General features: G+C 44.4%; 1 protein-coding gene and 1 pseudogene across 2 annotated transcripts in view; one reads left to right on the top strand and one right to left on the bottom strand.

The window, feature by feature from the left end:
- CDCA7L (cell division cycle associated 7 like) overlaps positions 1-21728 on the bottom strand; it is a 356480-nt gene that overhangs the window by 13105 nt on the left and 321647 nt on the right. The window contains exon 1 of one of the 2 annotated variants that reach the window (XM_063452390.1): positions 10246-10378. The exons of the other annotated variant lie outside the window; for it this stretch is intronic. Coding sequence (XP_063308460.1) covers positions 10246-10269 — 24 coding nt within the window. The 5' untranslated portion in view covers positions 10270-10378. Of the gene's footprint in view, positions 1-10245; positions 10379-21728 lie in introns of those variants that run through there. 2 annotated transcript variants of the gene reach the window in all.
- On the top strand, positions 14607-17858 carry LOC134608220 (uncharacterized; annotated as a pseudogene).

The raw sequence follows: 21728 nt of genomic DNA, 5'->3' as shown, positions 1-21728 counted from the left end.
TTAGCTGGCGCTATATAAATAATAATATTAATAATCTCAGCCAATCGCAATGCTTTCCCATAGGAAAGCATTGGATAGGCTTCGCTTGTCAAGAAGGCAGATTGGGGCAGAGCCAGCAGAAGCCAAACAGAGCCCTGGCCAATCAGCATCTCCTCAGAGATGTATTGAATCGATGCGTCTTTATGAGGAATGTTCGGTGTCTCCAAGCAGAGGGTGGAGACAATGAATGTCAGTGCTGCACTCTAGGCAGCACTGCCCCAGGAAGCACCTCTAGCAGCCATCGGAGGAGTGGCCAGTGGAGGTATCCCTAGGCTGTAATGTAAACACTGCATTTTCTCTGAAAATACAGTGTTTACTCAAAAAACTGAAGGGAATGATTATACTCACCAGAACAAATACAAGCTGTAGTTGTTCTGGTGACTATAGCGTCCCTTTAAAATACTTGAGTTTAGCAATTGTATAATCATATAATAACACCCAGAGCACCCAAAGTAAAACAAAACAAAAAAAGCATTAAAAAAAAAAAAAAAAAAAACCCAGTGTAAATCAACATAAAACATGGATGAGTAGTACATGTAACCTGTAACATAAAGGCTACAATGACAATTAGGATAAGAGGTGCAAAAATGTCAGTTAATAAACTCACATTTATTGTCCCATCTACACTTACAGCAACATCAGCACACTACGATGCAAGTCCAAGCATGATGAGACAGCTTCTGGAAAATGGCCCAAAAAGAGCTTCTGGCTACTTTTGGGCGACTGAGCCCCACATGACCCTGTATACCTGAAGTAAAATGAACGCCAAGCAGTCACAAGCCGCCAAAAATAAATACACCACACGTTAACTTTTAATGTTTAACATGAATTAACATCCGATGTAAAAGGTGTATTTTCAGACATTATCATTTTCTAGTTTTGCTGGAGTCTGCATTTTAGCATCAAAACCAATACTTTAAGAAGTAGTGGTTTTGGTGTCTCAAATACATAACAAGAAGGCAAGTGGAAACACATCATGAATGCATTATGTAAATAACACCATTAACACCCTGTATATATTTCTTGTTAAAAACATTTATTTTAAACAAATTTTGAGGGGGAAGCGGATTTTTAAACATTTGTCTATTCATCTATATCCACAATCTTTGGCCTCAATTTTTTCATTAAGATTTAATTAGTGAAAATTCAGAATTCAGTGTGTAACTCCAAGTATCTTACCCTTTGCCCCTCCCCGGTCTCTCCGTGTGTGTAGTGACTGTGTGGAATGGCTGTCTGTGTTGTTGAAATAGTATGTGTTGGTTCCTGTAAAAACTATGCTTGATAGCATCTCACCCAAACGTGGCCTAACAGTGAAACAACTATAAACTAGACCTGTGAAGAACATCCAGTACCTCAGATTTGTGGCTCATTAACAAACAAAAGAAAGGATCTATGAGTATGTACATTTTTATTTTTAATTTCAAGAAGTAACAGTTTATGAGAGGGCTTAACAAATTCCAGGCTTCAGGTCAACTAGGGATTTTGCCCTGGCACATGGGTATTTGTCAGCCCTGGTCACCTTAGGGTCCCATGAAGCGGAAAACTGTGAGCAATGGAGGCGGGCGGCGAGGAAGCTGTAATCTTCCTGCTCTTCTTATGCTGCTTCCACACGCACCCTGCTGTGATGCCAGGAGCCAGAATATGATATCACTACAGCCCCGACAATACTAAACGTTACGCAAGAAAACAGCGCAAGAAGGTGACAGCAACCACAGGGAAAGGATCCACAGATCTCCCAAAGGTAGGGTAGGCTGGGTGGACATAAATTTAAATTATATGAATCTCAAGAACACGTTTAATTTAATTAACTGAGTATAACAGTAGAGACACACACCACTAAAACAAAAGGGGTCTCTTTTTTAATACATCATTCCTTATCGTTTGAGCGGTTACAAATTAAGAAAGATAAACCAAGGAAGATTACTTATCCTACTCTGCATGATAAACAAAGCAGAACACATATTAGGTGGTAGGTATGTATGGTCCCAATGACCACCAAATTATTAGTTATTTTACACAAAGTGCTCACCAGGCTTCCTGTGGCACCCTCTAGCTCCCTCCTCATTTGTGGTGACCTTAACCACGTTCTAGATTCGCATGCTGATACAACCTTTCCAGATTCATCCCCTAGACATTTAGCACGACAGACGCACAGCAAAGCCCTGACTAAACTCATGTCTGAACATGACAGGGATCACACAGTGCTCTATTGGAGACATAGTGTGGTCAGATCATGCACCACTTACGTTGACGATTCAAGTGTCAATGACTCCCTTCTGAAAGTCCCTAAGTTCGTTACCCAAGTGTCACAAAATCAGGAGGACTACTTAATCATAAATGAAACCCTAGATACATCCTCTCTCTCCTTTTGGCAGACACATAAACCTACCATTAGAGGCATTATAATCAGCAGAGTCTCATTTAAGAAACTGCAAGTCCCACCATGAATACATAGACCCGCTGCATTCCTTACGAGATGTCACAAATGCACACATTCTGCAACCAGCAGATTCACACCTGAAAACCATTGCTGATGCAATCAAACGCATAAATGAAATACATCCTCCACACTTCAACGGATAATAAAGCAGCGTAATTACTCACAGGGTAACAAAGCAGGGAAATACCTAGCAACAATGCTGAGGAAAAAACAAGCACAATCTAAAATACCATATTTAATCTCACACCCTAACAAAAAAAATTTGCAACCCCCAGGACATAAATAACGAAATGGCCACTTTTTACCATACCTTGTATAATTTGAAAAAACGACACCAAAATGCCCTACCCAACAGAATCAGAAATTGAAAATGTTCTCAGCCTCTCCAAATTACCATCACTGACTACACAACAAGCGATATTACAGAGACCTTTCACAGGTCAGGAACTCTCACAAACCATAAACTCCCTACCATCGGGGAAATCCACTGGGCAAGATGGCCTCACAAACTCATACTACAAGCTTTTCTCCCATATCCTAGCCCCGAAACTGGAGCAAGTATACAACCACATCATACATACAGGTGACATGCTACACAAGATGCTAATGGCTCACATGGCCACCCTCCCTAAACCAGGAAGCCCCCACCCACTAAAAATCAAAATCTGTGACAGATTTTACTTCTCAACATAGATACCAAGCTACTCGCCAAAATCTACTCCAACAGGCTCTCTCAAATTATCCCTACAATTGTACACGTTCATCAGGTGGGGTTTGTGAGTGGATGCCAGGGTGCAGATGGATTCTAGATTTACTGTGTGGGCTGCAAGGGGGGAGGGCCCCTTGAGTGTATTCCTTTCACTAGATGCGGAAAAAGCCTTTGATAGGCTCCTAGGGAAATTTGGGTTCCTCTCGCAGTTCTTGACTCTGGTAAAGGCATTGTACTCACAACCATCGGCACGAGTGGTCAACGGGGGTTTCACGTCTTACAGTGTCACAATTTCCAACGGCTCCAGACAGGGATGCCCACTCTCCCAATACTGTACATCTTGGCATTGGAACCTCTGACTCAATTAGGGACAACCCCAACATCCACAGTATCAAGATGAAAAACAAGGAATATAAAGTGACCTTGTTCGCAGATGGCATCTTACACTACAACAACCGAATATCTCCCTACCTAATCTTCATAACACACTTCTGCAGTATAGCAAATGTTTGTATTATAAACATATTGAAAACGCAAGCAATGGGCATTCATATCTAAAAACACACACTAGACACCCTGAAAAACTCTTTTGCGTATGAATGGCGAACAGACTCGCTAAAATTTTTAGGAGTAGCCCTGACGTTACAGCCCTCAGTCCTGTACAAGTCCAATTATCAAACTTTGCTAAATAAGGTAAAAACACAACTACAAAGTTGGAGGGGTAAATTTATATTTTGGACAGGCGGAATAGCAGCAACCAAAATGCTAATTATTCCAAACTTCCAATACCTATTTCATACCCTACCTATTAAAATCCCCACCCAATACTTCCACGAAGAACAAGAGTTAATAAATGCCTTTGTTTGGAACAACTCCAAACCTAGAATTGCAAAAGCTACCATGTAAAAAACCTTCTCACAAGGCGGAATGGGGTTACCAGACATAGCATGGTATTACAAAGCAGCACTAATTAGCTCGATCCTATCGGACAGTGGTCACTCTAGGCTCCCCAAATGGGTTTATATTGAATAAGTCTATCTTCACTATCACTGCGCTTACATGGATGTCGAGGAAACTAAGACCGAAATACAAAGATATACTCCCCACCACCAAACTCACACTCAATTTATGGGATATATTCAAAGACAGGCACGCCTTAACTCAGGGGACCTCTATAGCCCTACCATTGGAGGCCTTGGCCACCCTTATCCTGGATTTTAAAGGATCACTATATGGTCAAGAACACAAACATGTATTCCGGACCCTATAGGATTAAAACCACCATCTAGCCCCCGGTTCCCTCATGCCTGCCTAAAAACAGCAAAATCTTACCTGTTTTCAAGTCTGGAGCTGGTAGCTCTGGCTGTTTCCTTTAGAAATGGCCACTGCCTGCTGACATCATCAGAAGTGGTAGCCTGATCCAATCACAATGCTTCCCCATAGGATTGGCTGAGACTGACAAAGAGGCAGAGCCAGCATGATTCAAACACAGTCCTAGCCAATCAGCATCTCCTCATAGAGATGAATTGAATGAATAAATCTCTATGAGGAAAGTTCAGTGTCTGCATGCAGAGGGTGGAGACACTGAATGTATGGATGCATTTTAGGCAGCCATGACCCAGGAAGGATCTGTAACAGCCATCTGAGGAGTGGCCAGTGAAGTTATCACTAGGCTGTAATGTAAACACTGCATTTTCTCTGAAAAGACAGTGTTTACAGCAAAAAGCCTGAAGGTAATGATTCTACTCACCAGAACAAATTCAATAAGCTGTAGTTGTTCTGGTGACTATAGTGTCCCTTTAACTATAAACGGTGGCATAGACACTGTGTCCCACACCTCTATCACATTTACCAAGGGTCTAGCGAGAAAGGCTTTAATGATTTCCAGAAACAATATGGGTTACCAAATACAGCAAAATTTCCATACGCGCAAATGCTATCTTGGTCAAAGAAACAAAATGTGATCATCTACAATATTGTAAACGGTCTACAGCTGACGGACATCAAAAAGATATGTCTCAGATTGCAACAAACCACTAGGTTCATCTCCGTCATATTTGCCAAAAACTATGCCAAAACAAACCCCACGCATACCACCTTTACTTATTAGCCCCAACACATGGCGACCACGCTGCCCGCTTCGTTGAAAACCTAAATCCGCTCCGACTCAGACAGCTGAGATCATAAACCTGACTGTAACGGAACGCAGTATTTTAGTCCACGATATCCGTTGGTATCTTCAGGAAATCCACAGTCAAGACAGAAAGCACGGCAATATTCCCCATCCTCCCAATAACCGGACGAAACACAGTTTGGGAGTCAACTAACTCGCTTTATTCACAGACTTCTGTATTTATGCAGTTCCCCGTGCAAGGGGTTTCCTTACAGTTATTACAGGGGATTTCTCCCATCAGGCATTGTAATTATCCCAACAGGCATTGCGGCACGAGAGGGATACTCCCACTAAAATGGACGATTAAGTGGATTATCCCCTCGTGGCGCAAAACCGACAATTTATACAGAAATCTATATTTTATACATTTTTACTCGCTTTTAGACGAGGGACCGTTCGGTAGATAGCTGGGGTCGGCGGGCACATTTAGTGAGAATACCGCTCCGATCCCAGCTAAACCAACCGAACGCCGCACAAAATACATTCAAACATTGAGTTCGGCCCAACAGTACCGGACATTTATGGGGAACACAACATACTAAACGCGGCACTCCCGAACGCTCTGGAAGTCCAGCGGTGTTCGGATCATTGAGTAGCCGATTTCGGTTCCAAGCTCTCGACGACTGAACACCGCTGCAGAGACAAAGGATCCAAGATGGCCGACCGCCGCATGGTCGGTAGCCGATCGGCGGCCACCTAGGAGAGCCCTTGATTACCGATTGCAACATTGTTGCAATCGATTACTTGGTGCCACACGGCTGGTGAGTGTGTGGTCTACCTGGGGAGCCCGCATTCGTACCGTGAACGGCCGGAATAGCCATGTTCCGTCAACGAATGCTTTGTGTGCTGGCAGGGTACGGAGGCCAGTATGCGAACGGCTGCAACATAGCATTATTACAGGTAACGATCTACAGTATACATTCAGCCTATGGACAACCTACAATACAATTAGTTCAGAAGTGGCTAGATTTGCCACACTGACCTTAACAAAAACAAATTGTGTGAATGCTGTTACGGTATACCACTAATAGGTGAAATCAAGACACGGTTCATCACAGACCTCACTGCGAGGTTGACACACTCTAGGTTGCACCCCTAAAGTATACTACATTTCCAAAAGCCCTCACTCCCAGTGAGATCCCAGATGGGATAAGATCAAAGAATGTATACCTACGATAGAATTTAGAAGGTTAATTGACCCCTGACTCTCTCACTCCTGAGCTACACAGAGAGAATGGCCATCTCTAACTTGCTACTGTTCTGGGCAGGAATGTAGTGATGTCGCAGCTTCCCTCTCTCCCACCCTCCCCCCAACATTTACACCCCTGTTGAAGCTGTCCAGTTGTTGTAATTGATATGCATATGTTAAAAGCAGGTGTAATACACAGGCAGCACAAAACCTGGTGCTTAGCATGATATGCCAACCATCACTATTTTATAACGCTGCTACATACTCTGTAATGATCATGTAGCTCTTGCACCTGTACACCTGCACTGAAAATTATAAATAAATAAAAAACTGCCTTTTTTACTGAGAAGCCTGCAGCGACAGGCTATAGATAACAGAACCACTAGATTTAGCTTAGTGTTTCTGGTGACTATAGTGTCCCTTTAAGAATTTTACTTTTGTAGTTGAAAATAAAGCTTAGTTTTTAAAAAAAAAACGTGACTACTAACTTTTTTAGCTGGCTCCTATATCCAAAGCAAATTTGTCGAGCCATGGTTTATGAGAGGGTAGAATTATCAGTTAAAAGGACACTCACTATAGGCACCCAGACCACTTGCCCAGCACCCTTAACCATGAAAAGCTAATTACTGCAGTTTTTTTTTTTTTTAAATAAACTGCAATAAATAGCTTTGTGGGGTTAATGTTATGCATGAGGACATCCAGTGTCACCAGAATAAAGCACTGTATAATGCTTTACCAAGAGGAAATCCCAACGTGAGTGTGGCCATTGTTACAGTCGGCAGGGGAAGACCCGAGGAACATCAGCACTGGACACAGATAAGTGTCAGAGGATTTTTTTTTTTTTTTTTTTTTTAAACCCTTCTGCACCGCGAAGCGGGGTTCTAAATTACATTTAGATCCTTACGAACAGACTACCCTGAGTGTTTGGGCTGCACCTTCAGAAGGTGCAGACCACAGCAGTTGATCCTTCGCAGTACTGGAGCTCAATGAACACGAGCCGCTGCGCTCTATTAGAACGTGCCAGAAAACGAGGAAGCGAGTACTGTGATCTGCACCTGTCGGAGATGCTCACAGCCCAGCCCTGTTCTCCACTGGATCTCCAGGAGCAGCCCTGCTGTGGGTAAGTCAATAAAAGCCCAAACCACTGCCTGCTAAGAGTCTGGAATTGCATGCCTCAGGCAATAGGAATTCCCATCCCTGCATCCTACACAGAACATTTAATTAGGTATTTGGTTGTGCAAAAAAGCCCAGCTACAATTCAGCATTTCTCTCAATGGGAGGCTATCAGCCAATCACCAGCTCTCCAAGGGTTAGGCTTCTGCAATTAAAATGTAAATTATGCTGAGCCATCATCTGATTTTTTTTTTTTTTTTTTTTTTTTTTTTTAATCATACCCACTCTGTACTATGTTGTGTGCACAAGTTGGCAGATTCTACCCATGAGAGTTAACACATGCTCTGCTCACAGTGGGGCATGATGTAGTTAACCACAAACGCTATATCCTGAATATCAAAGCTCTGGTGATGTTTCCTCCCAATACTCTGCAAAGCCACAGTTCTCCTGTGGGTTAGAGTTGACAATGCCTGCCCTTATAATTCAATGCAATAAACAGCATTATTAGAAAGCTCAACGTCACAAGTGAGGCGGAGTTCTGAACCTTGTAGAACGCTGGGGAGTATTCTACTTCTCAATGTACTCCAGGAACCAGCAGGGAGGTAGATGCTGATAGGAAGTGCTGGCGCTGCTGTTAACCCTCTCACTGGCATGATCTACTAAACGAATCGCGCAACAACATAGTACAGCTTGGCTGCAATTGATCTTTTTAAAGACTTTCACGTCAACTCTGGGGCTTCATAAATTTAGAGAAATATATCTTATTGATAGACTGATTTATAAACACATTTATTATAGTTTAAACTCAGACACAACAATTTGGAGCTCATACAAAACGAGGAACATTGGAATTCAGACTCAAAATATGAATTGCTCCTCCTAGATGGGGACCTTTGGCATGTATGCCATGTTTGTTCAACAACAGCTGGAGGTCAACTTTTTTAACCAGCCCAGTTTGAAGGCTGTTCCTGCCATGCTTAAAAGTAATTTTTTAATTTTAGCGTATTTTATTGTGAGCATTTGCCTTATGAACTATATTGGCATATTTTGTGAGTGCGGCCACTCATTTTTAAAAACATGAGGTTATTTACCAACGTGAGAATTCAAAGTGATTGTCCAGAATAGACAAACGGAATGTATAGACGACTTACAGAATTTTTCCAGTGGCTAATTTCCCTGTAAATCTGAATTCTTAGTAAACAACCGTGACAATGCTTCACATTACGTCCAAAGTTAGTGTTACAACCTTTCAAGCATGTACTGCCATTCACACTGAACTGCAAACCAAAATTAAAGGTAAACTCCACTGCCAGGAAAACGATCCGTTTTCCTGGCACTGGAGGGTCCCTCTCCCTCCCACCCCCCAATCCCCAGTTGCTGAAGGGGTGAAAACCCCTTCAGTCACTTACCAGGGGCAGCGACAGGTCCCACGTCGCTGCTTCCTCCTCCCCCGCCGCTCCTCCTTCTGGTTACGTCGGCCGGTGGGCGAGACTGATCTCGCCGGCCGGCCGAGGAGACCTAATGCGCATGCGCGGCAATGCCGCGCATGCACATTAGCGCACCCCATAGGAAAGCATTGAAAATTAATTTCGATGCTTCCCTATGGGGAATAGAGCGACGCTGGAGGTCCTCACACAGCGTGAGGACGTCCAGCGACGCTCTAGCACAGAAAACCTGTGCTATGAAGCAGGAAGTGTCCTCAGAGGACTTAACCCTGCAAGGTAATTATTGCAGTTTAAAAAAAACTGCAATAATTACACTTGCAGGGTTAAGGGTAGTGGGAGTTGGCACCCAGACCACTCCAATGAGCCGAAGTGGTCTGGGTGCCTGGAGTGTCCCTTTAAATAAAATCATATAAAGACGCTTGGTCTGTTTCTAAAAGCCTTTGGAGAGGTGATATCCCATAGTTTGAGAAATGTATTTATAACATATTTTACCAGCAAGTATACATTGTTATTTCTCTTGTTCGTGGACCAAAGCAATACAATTACTTTTTTTGTTTTTTTTTTAAGCTGCTACTTACCTACTAGCTTTTCTATGAAACCACAATGATTTTATTAGCACTTACAAACAAGTACAATGTGATATGGGTTAAAGATGGAGTTAGGGGCTTAGACCATTAGACTTCCTTATAGGGCAGAGATTGGGCTGGTCACACTCCAGATGTTCTAGAACTACAACTCCCATCATACCTTGCCAGCATTCAAGAGTTGAAGTTCTAACCTAACACATCCAGGAAAATAACCTGTGTCCATTATTGGTAATAAAAATTAAAATAAAAAGCAATTAAAAAAATAAAATCCACTACTACATCAACTTTAAAGGACAGCATTGTTGGTGCTGTGGCCCCCCACAGCCCAGGACTTAAAGTGGCTTGGTGTTAGATGGGATCCCATACAGTCCCAGTCCGAGCTGTATTGATATGGTGGGTCTCCCAGCCTGCAGTTTGCATTCCCCGCCATTACATCCATCCAGCCCCATTCACTGCGCTCCCGCCAGTGGCGCCAAACCCGGCGGCTGGGCAGCGGGGACACGTGGAGCAGCAGAGCGCACATGGCGAACTCCTCCAAGGGTTCCATTACCTTAACTCCGAGCGCTGAGTCCATGGTGGCGGTAGGGTTCACTCAGTGAGTGGTGGAGGGGGTCAGCTGCGCAGGTAGCGATTCACAAACAAGCCCACGTTTTTCAGAGCCGTGAGTGCAGAGTAGAGGAACGCCTCCCACTGTTCGCTCCTCCCCCATCCCGATAGCCAGCATTCTAACCCCGCCCACCGCATGCTGATCTCCAAATGGGATTGCCTGGGGCTAAGCTACTGGCATTGGGACTTTGGATCTACCTTAAATTTGATGAGAGTAAATTGTGAAAAAATTCGAAGTTTCAAGTTTTAAACCAAAATTGCAGAATTAAAGGGACACTATAGTCACCAGAGCAATTACAGCTTAATAATGGTTCTGGTGTCTATAGCCGGTTCCTGCAGAGTTTCCAATGTAAAAACTATATATTTTTTAGAGAAAAGGCAGTGTTTAAAGGGACACTATAGGCACCCAGACGAATTCAGCTCATTGCAGTGGTCTGGGTGAAGTGTCCCAGTCCCACGTAGTCCTGCAATGTAAATCATTGCTGTTTTAGTGTCACGGCACATGCCGGCTCTTGCCTTACTGTGGTGGAATCTCGGTAAAAATAAATTTAGTAGGCCAAGATTACCACGTGGCATGTGTACGTGCATATGCTGACGTATCGGTCGGTTGGTTGCACGTGGCAAGATACGATCAGTAGTGTACGGAGCATGTGCGAGAATACAGGATGTAGTATTCCCCTCCTCCATTGTGCTGGACAAGCCATGCGTTCAAGCAGGAAGTTAATTCTTATTTGTTTTGATTGGTTAAGAGAATGTGCGGGTGGAGCTTAATATGGGAAGAGTTATATGCCTATATAAGGAGCCTGCACTATTGTCCGGGGCTCAGAACCTGTTGTATTTTGGTGACATTAGTCCCTCTGAGTCCCGATCGGTGAATCGAATAAAGAATCTCTTCCTTCCTGAAGAAACCTGTGTCCATCTCTCTGTGCTTGGCTTCCGTCAGTTTCGCCGGTATCATTTGGTGCATTGGCCGGGAAGCTCATCGTTCAACGGTAGCTGAGAAGCAGAGGCGTGAGACGGTCTATCTTTGCCCACGTTCTCTACGGCTGCACCCCTGAACTTCTGCGTGGACCTCCCTTCATCTCGGCGCCACTGGTCTGTTGTCCAGGAGATCATCGGCCTCTAAGTTCGTAGTAAGTGCTGGGGTGTCCCCGTCGATGAGTGTGAACTCAGATTCAGGAACGAGGAGGTAAGACGACCGCTGTTTTAGACGGCGGACCCACTAGGGGTATACCGATTGTGCGGTAGGCCCATAAGGGGTTAATCTGTGTATGGAATCTGCCCCCTCTGTCAGAGGGAAGGAGCGAAGGCGCACCGCTCAATCGAACGCTCTTTAGTAAGACCGTTTGATTTGGTTTGGAGTCAGGCGGGGTTCTGTGTAAATAGCCCTAGCCGGACACCGGTGTCTTGTCTAGACTAGCGTTCTAGGGTGTACAATTTGTTCGCTAGGTCGGAGGGACCGGGAGACTAAGCGGCGTCTGTGTAAATTCGGTCCGCTAGCTCTCAACCTATCTTGGCTAAGTGGGAAGGCGTGTAAATTTGGAACCCACTAGACTATTGATAGAGTAGAAAGACTAAAAGGGTTCTGTTGTAAATTCCGCCCTCTAGTTCGCTATATGTGGTGCTTGGGCAGTGTGGCTAACCAAAACGGATGTAGATAGTTTTAGGTAGTCCATCAAGGTACTGGCCAATAGATTAGTTGGGATTGTATATGTGATAAAGATTGTTTAGTAACGTGTATATCTTGTTAGATAGCGTGAGCTCTGCCATCTAGCGAGAGTGTTAATAGTGTGTTGCTGTATTATAGTGCACGGTACCATAACCCTGTATATTTACTGACACTGTATATAAGTACTAATAATTGTCGTCTATTGCATGTCTAACACCATAACCACTAATAATTGTATTGTGACCTTAAATTGTACTTTGACCTATGCTAACCGTACTGTAACTGCTATTTGTAAAAGACGATGTTACTGGGGTGTGTTATAGACGGGTAATTCATATATAGAGAATTATAGCGTGGGTGACGGTATAGTTTCGCCAAAGGGCATAATATTGATTACTTAGTGACTGGTGTAACAGCTGTGTGTGTACGGGAATTCCCTGAGTGTTTTTATTGTATTACTGTGTGCGTTTCACTTGGTGTGACTGTTGAATAGAGTGTGTGTGTGTAGCATTCGTTGTCAACGACGCTCCATTGATAAGTATGGGCGCGTCGGAGTCGACGATTTTGGATCCCTTAGGATGTATGGTAAAGAATTTTAAAAAGGGATTCACAGTATGTGATTTTGGGATTAAAATGTCTTCTGCCCGTTTGATCACTTTGTGCACTAGGGAATGGCCTACTTTGGTTGCGGCATGGCCGCCACGTGGCAGTTTGGATCCAAATCTGGTACAGCGTGTACACGTGGCTGTATCAGGTAGGCCTGAACTTTACGGACAGTTTCCATACATTGATTGTTGGAGGCAGGCCGTAAACGACTTGCCAAGATGGGTCCGAATATGCCACGAGGAGCAATGTCGCCTCATGGTGGCCAGGACTTGTTTGTCCACTAGGACACGGTTAAGCCCATTTTGGACACGCCCCCTGAGTCCGAGATCCCTATGTCGCCCCCTTACTTCCCTGTAGGGGGAGGTGATACAAGTTCAGGAAGTTCCACACCCACTCGCCCGTTGTCCCCATCCTCCTCCAGTTCAGAATCCACCCCACGCCATAATAAACCTCCCCTTCCGACACCAGCCCCCGTTAAGTCCATTTATTCCGATTTGGCGCCATTTCAAGATTCCGGTCAGGCTTCCTCTAGCCCGGCTCGGAATATTTTATTCACTGGCCTTCCCCATGATAAAGCTTCCCTATCCGCACGTCTTACTACTCCCCGACCGGAACCTCTAACCGACGCCCCTCCACGAAGCCCTATACTAACCCGACAACTGACCGGTACCCAAAAACCCAAACATTACCAGATGCCTCTTCGTTTGAATCCTGGGTCAGCCTATCTTGATGCTTTAGGTCAAATGGTGTATGCTGACCCAGTCTTCGTGTATGTCCCGTTCACGACTACCGATCTCTTGAATTGGAAGACCCATAATTCCTCGTATACTGAAAAGCCACAAGCCATGACCGACCTGTTCACCTCGATAGTCCAGACGCATAATCCAACTTGGGCTGATTGCCAGCAATTATTAATGACATTATTTAATAACGAGGAGAGGACTAGGATAAATCAAGCGGCTATTAAAGCACTGGAGGAAGAAGCCCGTACTTTAAACCAAGCAAATCCAGCAGCATGGGCCGCAACTCATTATCCTAATACCGATCCCGACTGGAATGTTAATGGCGCAGATATGGTTCAACTAAAAGCCTATAGAGACGCTATAATTGCTGGTATGAAAGCCGGAGGGAAGAAAGCCATAAATATGTCGAAGACAGTTGAGGTGATTCAGAAAAGTGATGAAGCGCCCAGTGTCTTTTATGACCGATTATTGGAGGCATACCGCTTGTATACCCCCTTTAATCCGGAAGACACTGATAATTCCCGAATGGTAAACTCTGCCTTTGTCAGCCAAGCTTATGGAGATATTAAGCGCAAGCTACAGAAGTTAGAAGGGTTTGCAGGAATGTCCATTACCCAACTAATGGAGGTAGCGAATAAGGTGTATATGAATAGGGAATCAGAAAGTAAGAAAGAGGAAGAGCGCAAGATGCGTAAAAAGGCGGATATGCTAGCGGTAGCGATCGCAGGCGTAGATAGACGGGGCCCAGATAGAGGCGATAGTAGGTGGAATAGGGAACCCCTGAGTAGGAATCAGTGCGCGTATTGCAGAGAAGACGGGCATTGGAGAAGCGAGTGTCCGAAAAGAGAGCAATACGAGAGAGACCCACCCAGGGCAGGTTATGGAAACTTTAGAGGCAGAGCGAGAGGTAGAGGAGGTCCCGGAGGGTGTAATAGTGGTAACAGAGGAAGTGTAAGAGAAGATAGATACTATCCCGCAACGCAAAGGTCCTGCGATAGAGAAGATAGGGACTTTGTAGGATTGGCTGACACGGTCATGGAGAGCTATTGATACCGACCGGGCTCCATCCCCCTTGGTCGAGTGGAGCCTATGGTCGATGTATCAATAGGGGGAAAAAGGAGTGCATTCATGATCGACACTGAACATTCGGTGGTGACTGACCTAGTTGCTCCTCCATCTGGAAGAACTATTACCGTAATAGGAGCAACTGGAAGGAGTGCTGCAAAACCGGTTCTTAAAAGTCGACTCTGTACATTGGGAGGCCACGTAGTAAAACATCAATTCCTTTACATGCCTGAATGTCCAGTCCAATTGCTGGGACGTGATTTGCTATCCAAATTACAAGCGCAGATTACGTTCCTACCAAACGGAACAACATCCTTAAAGTTTAATGGACCTTCAGGTATTATGACATTATCCGTACCAAAGGAAGAAGAGTGGCGACTTTATACAGCGTTGACTAGCCCAAACCCTAGGAGTGATGAATCCTTATTCAACATACCAGGAGTTTGGGCAGAGAACAACCCACCAGGACTGGCTCGCAATATTCCACCTATTAAAATCGAACTAAAACTTGGGGTTTATCCAGTAAGCCTACGACAATATCACATCCCGCAGAAGGCTAAGAAGAACATTCAATCTTATCTGGATAAGTTCATACGGTATGGTATCCTAAAATTCTGTACTTCCCCTGGAACACCCCATTGCTGCCTGTTCAAAAGCCCGGTACAGATGAGTATCGCCCTGTGCAGGACTTGAGAGCAGTCAATGATGCGGTTGTTAGTATACACCCAGTTGTGCCCAATCCGTATAACCTGCTTGCTTTAATTCCGGGCGGGGCTACCTATTTTACAGTCCTAGACCTCAAAGATGCCTTCTTTTGCCTTCGAATTGCCGCAGAAAGCCAATGTATCTTCGCTTTCCAATGGGAAAACGCTGTAACGGGCTCAAAACGCCAGATGACTTGGACAAGACTGCCCCAAGGGTTAAAAAATTCACCTACCTTATTTGGTTCAGCTCTAAGTCAAGATCTACTGGATTTCGAGTCCATCCCAGGAGAGTGTGTATTGTTACAATATGTAGATGACTTGTTGATAGCCGCAGTCACAAGGGAAATATGTCAGCAAGCAACGCACGATCTGCTACACATTCTCTGGAAGGCAGGATACAAGGTGTCTAGGAAGAAGGCCCAGTTGTGTTTACCAACTGTCAAATATCTGGGATTCCATATCTCTGAAGGTCAAAGAATAATTGGGCCAGAGAGAAAAGAAGCTGTGTGCCAAATACCAACACCCAAGAATAGAAGACAAGTGCGAGAGTTCTTGGGGGCAGCAGGCTTCTGTAGGATATGGATTCCCAGTTATGCGATATTGGCGAAACCTCTGTATGCAGCTATCAAGGGTACAGAACACGACCCCTTCCTATGGACTCAAGAACAGCAAACGGCATTTGAAGATGTGAAGAGGGCTTTGATGAGTGCCCCAGCATTAGGTCTACCTGATCATACACGACCATTCTACCTGTATGTACACGAGCAAAGAAGAATGGCTGTGGGAGTATTGACACAGTACTTGGGATCATGGCAAAGACCTGTTGCCTACATGTCTAAGCAACTGGACGCAGTGGCCAGCGGTCTTCCACCTTGTCTAAGAGCCGTAGCTGCAGCCGCCCTGCTGGTAGCTGAAGCCGATAAACTCACTCTGGGTCAAGAACTTTATGTACGAGTTCCACATGCAGTACAGACGTTGTTGGATTACAAAGGAAATCATTGGTTTAGTAACAGCCGTATGACCAAGTATCAAGCAATGTTGTGTGAAAACCCAAGACTGCATTTAGAGACTGTAAATACCTTAAATCCAGCTACCCTTCTGCCGCAACCTACTGAAAGTCAACACGATTGTTTGGAAGTAATGGATGAAGTATTTTCAAGTAGACCAGATCTTCGTGATTTTCCCATCCAGAACCCCGATGTCCAATATTATACAGACGGCAGCAGTTATGTGAAAGAAGGGATTCGCTATGCAGGATACGCAGTAACAACGATAGATAAGGTGATAGAAGCTCGGCCACTGTCAAAAGGAACATCAGCACAAAAGGCAGAATTGATAGCACTGACACGAGCGTTACAATTGGCTGAAGGTTTAAGAGTGAACATCTACACGGACTCCAAGTATGCGTTTTTAACCACTCATGCCCACGGAGCTTTGTATAAAGAAAGAGGACTATTGAATTCAGAGGGCAAAGAAATCAAGTACGCAGTCGAAATACTACAACTATTGGAAGCAGTATGTGAACCGAAAGAAGTCGGTATTATACATTGTCGAGCGCATCTGAGAGGAGATGGTGATGTAACCAAAGGAAATCGGATGGCAGATAGTGCAGCTAAGCGTGCCGCTGAATCAGGAAGACAGGAATATGTGGAACATATAGCTGCTCTTATTCCAACTCCACTGTCTCAATGGACTCCAGTTTATACAGCTCAAGAAGAGGAAAAGTATTTGGAGAAGAGGAAAGTATTTGGAGAACAAATGGTATCAGTTAGAAGATGGGAGAATAGTCATTCCAGCATCACTAGCGGTAGAAATCGTCCAAAACTATCATAACGGGACGCATTCTGGAAGAGATAGTACAGAAGAATCTCTCAGAAAACATTTCTACAAACCAAGATTGTCCAACTTAACTCAAGCCATTGTACGAAGATGTGTAACGTGTGCTAAAAATAATGCAAGGCAAGGACCAGTAAAGCCACCAGGAGTTCAGTATATGGGGGGACTCCCTATGTCAGATCTACAAATTGACTATACAGTAATGCCTAAATCTGGTGGACATCGCTACCTACTAGTAGTTGTGTGCACCTATTCAGGCTGGGTAGAAGCATGTCCTACTCGTACAGAGAAAGCAGGAGAAGTTGTGAGATTCCTGCTACGAGAAATAATACCCCGATATGGACTACCCTGCTCTATAGGATCGGACAATGGTCCAGCTTTTGTTCATCAGTGCCTACAACAACTGACTCATATGCTTGGTATAAAGTGGAGACTTCATACGGCATATAGACCTCAGAGTTCTGGTAAAGTAGAGAGAATGAATAGAACTATTAAGAACCAGTTGGCAAAAATGTGTCAGGAAACCCAACTTAAATGGAACGTCCTTTTGCCTATAGCTCTGTTGCGAATTCGCAGTACACCTACCAGAAGGATGGGTCTCTCTCCTTTTGAGATCATGTATGGGCGTCCACCTCCCGTACTTGGTAACTTAAGGGGGGATTTGAGTCAGTTGGGAGAAGGAATTACCCGGCAGCAGGTTGTAGAGTTGGGTAAGACTATGGAGGAGGTACAGAAATGGGTACAAGATAGATTACCTGTGAATATTTATCCCCCAGTTCATAGTTACCACCCAGGAGACCAAGTGTGGATTAAAGAGTGGAATAATGTACCGTTAGGGCCCAAGTGGAGAGGTCCTTATGTTGTTCTTTTGTCTACCCCTACAGCGATAAAAGTGGCCGAAGTGACTCCGTGGATTCATCACTCCAGGGTTAAACCAGCAGCGGTGGATTCTTGGCAAGCTACATCAGATCCAGAGAATCCCTGCAAGATCCGGTTAAAGCGCACGACTCAGTCGGAGTGACGAGGAAACTTGTGGATTACAAATTTTATTGTTCCAGAGATTGGTAAGTGAGTGTTGAGACGGCCATAATGAAGCCTGTCCGCTCACCAACGTGTAGTTAAAAAGCCAGGAAAGTCTCGAAGGGACCCCTGTGAAGACGAGCAGAACTCCATTCCCTGCAGCCCTTACATCCTGGAAGCTGAGGTGCCATCGCACGGACGAAGACTGAGGATGCCGACGAAAGATGTGCTTATGATAATGTTTATTTATATGTATTTTTATATTCAGGAAGGTAGAGGTACCGACACTCCTAGCTGTGAGGTATGCATTAAGACTACAAGAACAGGTAACCATATTTCCCAGACCCTAATTTGGCATTCGCAATATGAGTGTAAAGGTGATGTGTCTAGGTGTAGATACTTAAATGTAGAGTATAGTGTATGCCATTTGGGGATAGGAGAACCTAGGTGCTTCAATCCAGAGTATCATCCCCGTACAATTTGGTTGACTCTCAGGAATGGAGATCCTCAGGGGACCCTAATAAACAAAACGGTGTTAGAATCCGTACATTCTTCGGGTGTTCTGCTATTTGATGCATGTAAAGCAATATCAAGTGGTAGAAAGCCGTGGAATGTATGTGGGGATCTTAGATGGGAGAGAACGTATGGGTCTAATGATAAATATATATGTCCCAGCAGTAAAAATAAGTATGAGTCCTAGATGCCCAAATAGGGATTATAATTTTTGCCCATATTGGTCTTGTGTGGGGTGGGCAACTTGGGGACAGACAGCAGACAAGGACATGATTGTGACTAAGTTGCCTACCAATCCATACTGTAAGTCTATGGAATGCAATCCAGTCCATATTCTTATAAATAATCCTGACCAATTCTTGGATAGATATGGTAATTTATTTGGGTTTCAAATATACGGGACGGGTTTAGACCTTGGGACAGTATTGTTTATAGGGATAGAGACCGATACGGTAACCTCCCAAACTCATCAGGTATTCCATTCATTTTATGAAGAGATGAGTATAGATAATAAGATCCCCCATAACGCTAAAAACCTGTTCATTGATTTAGCCGAAAGTATTGCCGGTAGTCTTAATGTTACCAACTGCTATGTGTGTGTAGGTACTAACATGGGAGACCAATGGCCTTGGGAAGCAAAGGAGGTAATGTCCGGTTCTGAGGCAGTTGAACAATTAATATCCTCACAAGCCGATTATCAGATGAGTGTTAGAGGTAAATCTGAGTGGAGATTAAAGACCTCCATCATAGGTTATGTTTGCATAGCAAGGAAAGGAATGATGTTTAATACTTCTGTAGGAGAGTTAACGTGTCTAGGGCAAAAAGCTTATGATGATGATACAAAGAATACAACTTGGTGGTCGGCTTCAAATGTCTCAGAACCATCTAACCCGTTTGCAAGATATGCCAATTTAAAGGACGTATGGTTTGATTTATCCATCACATCTAGTTGGAGAGCCCCAGCAAATTTGTACTGGATCTGTGGTAAGAAGGCCTATTCGGAGTTGCCACAGGACTGGGAAGGGGCATGTGTGTTAGGTATGCTCAAACCATCCTTCTTCTTGTTACCTATTGAAACAGGTGAGACTTTGGGTTTTAAAGTGTATGATGTGAATCATAGGAAGAAAAGGGGACCCATAGAGATAGGCGCCTGGGAAGATGATTACTATGGGCCAGCCACGTGGGCAGAGGATGGTACTTTCGGATATAGAACCCCAATTTATATGCTCAACCGCATTATAAGATTACAGGCGGTGGTTGAGATAATTACTAATGAGACCTCACAAGCGCTCAATCTTCTAGCGAAGCATAATACCAGGATGAGGGCAGCAGTGTACCAAAATAGATTAGCCTTGGATTACCTATTGGCAGTAGAGGGAGGTGTATGTGGGAAGTTTAACCTGAGCAATTGCTGTCTTCAAATAGATGACGAAGGGCAAGCAATAACTGAGCTTACTAGCCATATGGTTAAACTAGCGCATGTGCCTACTCAGGTATGGAAAGGGTACAATCCAAGTAGTTGGTTTGGTAACTGGTATAAGCAATTTGGAGGGCTTAAGGCATTGGTAGGCGGAGTCATACTGATTTTAATGTTGTGTCTACTCCTGCCATGTCTTATTCCCTTAGTAGTTAGGTCTGTGCAAAGCCTGATAGAAAATATAGCAGAAAGGAAGGCTGCAGCACAGATAATGGCTATATATAAATACAAGGCTCTAGATCAGGGAGAACCAATGCAGGAAGAGGAGTGTTGAGGGATTCACATCATAGGAAAAGTCTGGTCTGGTTCATGGTAACCTGAGGTGTATGCAAACCAAGGTTAAGTGATGCCTCAAGTAATTGTGAAATATCAAGAGGCATCAAAGGGGGGAATGTGGTGGAATCTCGGTAAAAATAAATTTAGTAGGCCGAGATTACCACGTGGCATGTGCTGACGTATCGGTCGGTTGGTTGCACGGGGCAAGATACGATCAGTAGTGTACGGAGCATGTGCGAGAATACAGGATGTAGTATTCCCCTCCTCCATTGTGCTGGACAAGCCATGCGGTCAAGCAGGAAGTTAATTCTTATTTGTTTTGATTGGTTAAGAGAATGTGCGGGTGGAGCTTAATATGGGAGGAGTTATATGCCTATATAAGGAGCCTGCACTATTGTCCGGGGCTCAGAACCTGTTGTATTTTGGTGACATTAGTCCCTCTGAGTCCCGATCGGTGAATCGAATAAAGAATCTCTTCCTTCCTGAAGAAACCTGTGTCCATCTCTCTGTGCTTGGCTTCCGTCAGTTTCTCCGGTATCATTACCTGGCACTCCCGCTGCATGCTGGGCGGCCTCCGGAACCCGCTTCTCCTTTTACCATCTCAGGCATTCAGTGCCGGGCTCCGTGAGGGGTTGCTGCGGCAAGAGGGCGGGGGACACGCGGATGCCCACTCAACAGACGACACGAGGAGGAGGGCTGTCCACTAATTAAAAGGGCAGGGTCTGTGGCATGGAGCCGACTCCCGAGTCTAAAATAGCCAGGGTGTGGGGGCTAGTCACATGAATAACCTATAAATAGCCAAGTACTGCACTTGGTCAGTGCTTGGTTGTTCTGGTCCTTGCTTCCAGTGTCGTTTTTTCACTGTTTTTATTTATTTTTTTGCGAAGATTGTAGAAACAAAGAAGACATCTAATGGTGAGTAATTATGATCTCAGTTCCTTTTCTCCCTAGCCAATGCTATCAATGCTGGCTATGGAGTTACCATAGGAACCACAGCACATCCGCTGGAGTTGCTATGGGTGGTGTGGCAAACCTAGCCACTTCTGGACACATAGTGATACCGGAGAAACTGACGGAAGCGAAGCACAGAGAGATGGACACAGGTTTCTTCAGGAAGGAAGAGATTCTTTATTGGATCACCGATCGGGACTCAGAGGGACTAACGTCACCAAAATACAACAGGTTCTGAGCCCCGGACAATAGTGCAGGCTCCTTATATAGGCACATAACTCCTCCCATATTAAGCTCCACCCGCACATTCTCTTGACCAATCAATACAAATAAGAATTAACTTCCTGCTTGACCGCATGGCTTGTCCAGCACAATGGAGGAGGGGAATACTACATCCTGTATTCTTGCACATGCTCCGTACACTACTGATCGTATCTTGCCTCGTGCAACCAACTGATCGATATGTCAGCATATGCACGTACACATGCCACGTGGTAATCTCGGCCTACTAAATTTATTTTTACCGAGATTCCACCACAATAGGGTGAATATTTAATTAACTGTTGC

The sequence above is a fragment of the Pelobates fuscus genome, chromosome 4 (genome assembly GCF_036172605.1).
Source record: "Pelobates fuscus isolate aPelFus1 chromosome 4, aPelFus1.pri, whole genome shotgun sequence".
Classification (NCBI taxonomy): domain Eukaryota; kingdom Metazoa; phylum Chordata; class Amphibia; order Anura; family Pelobatidae; genus Pelobates; species Pelobates fuscus.
The sequence above is the reverse complement of the archived record's forward strand: the minus strand, read 5'-3'. Positions and strand labels throughout refer to the sequence as shown.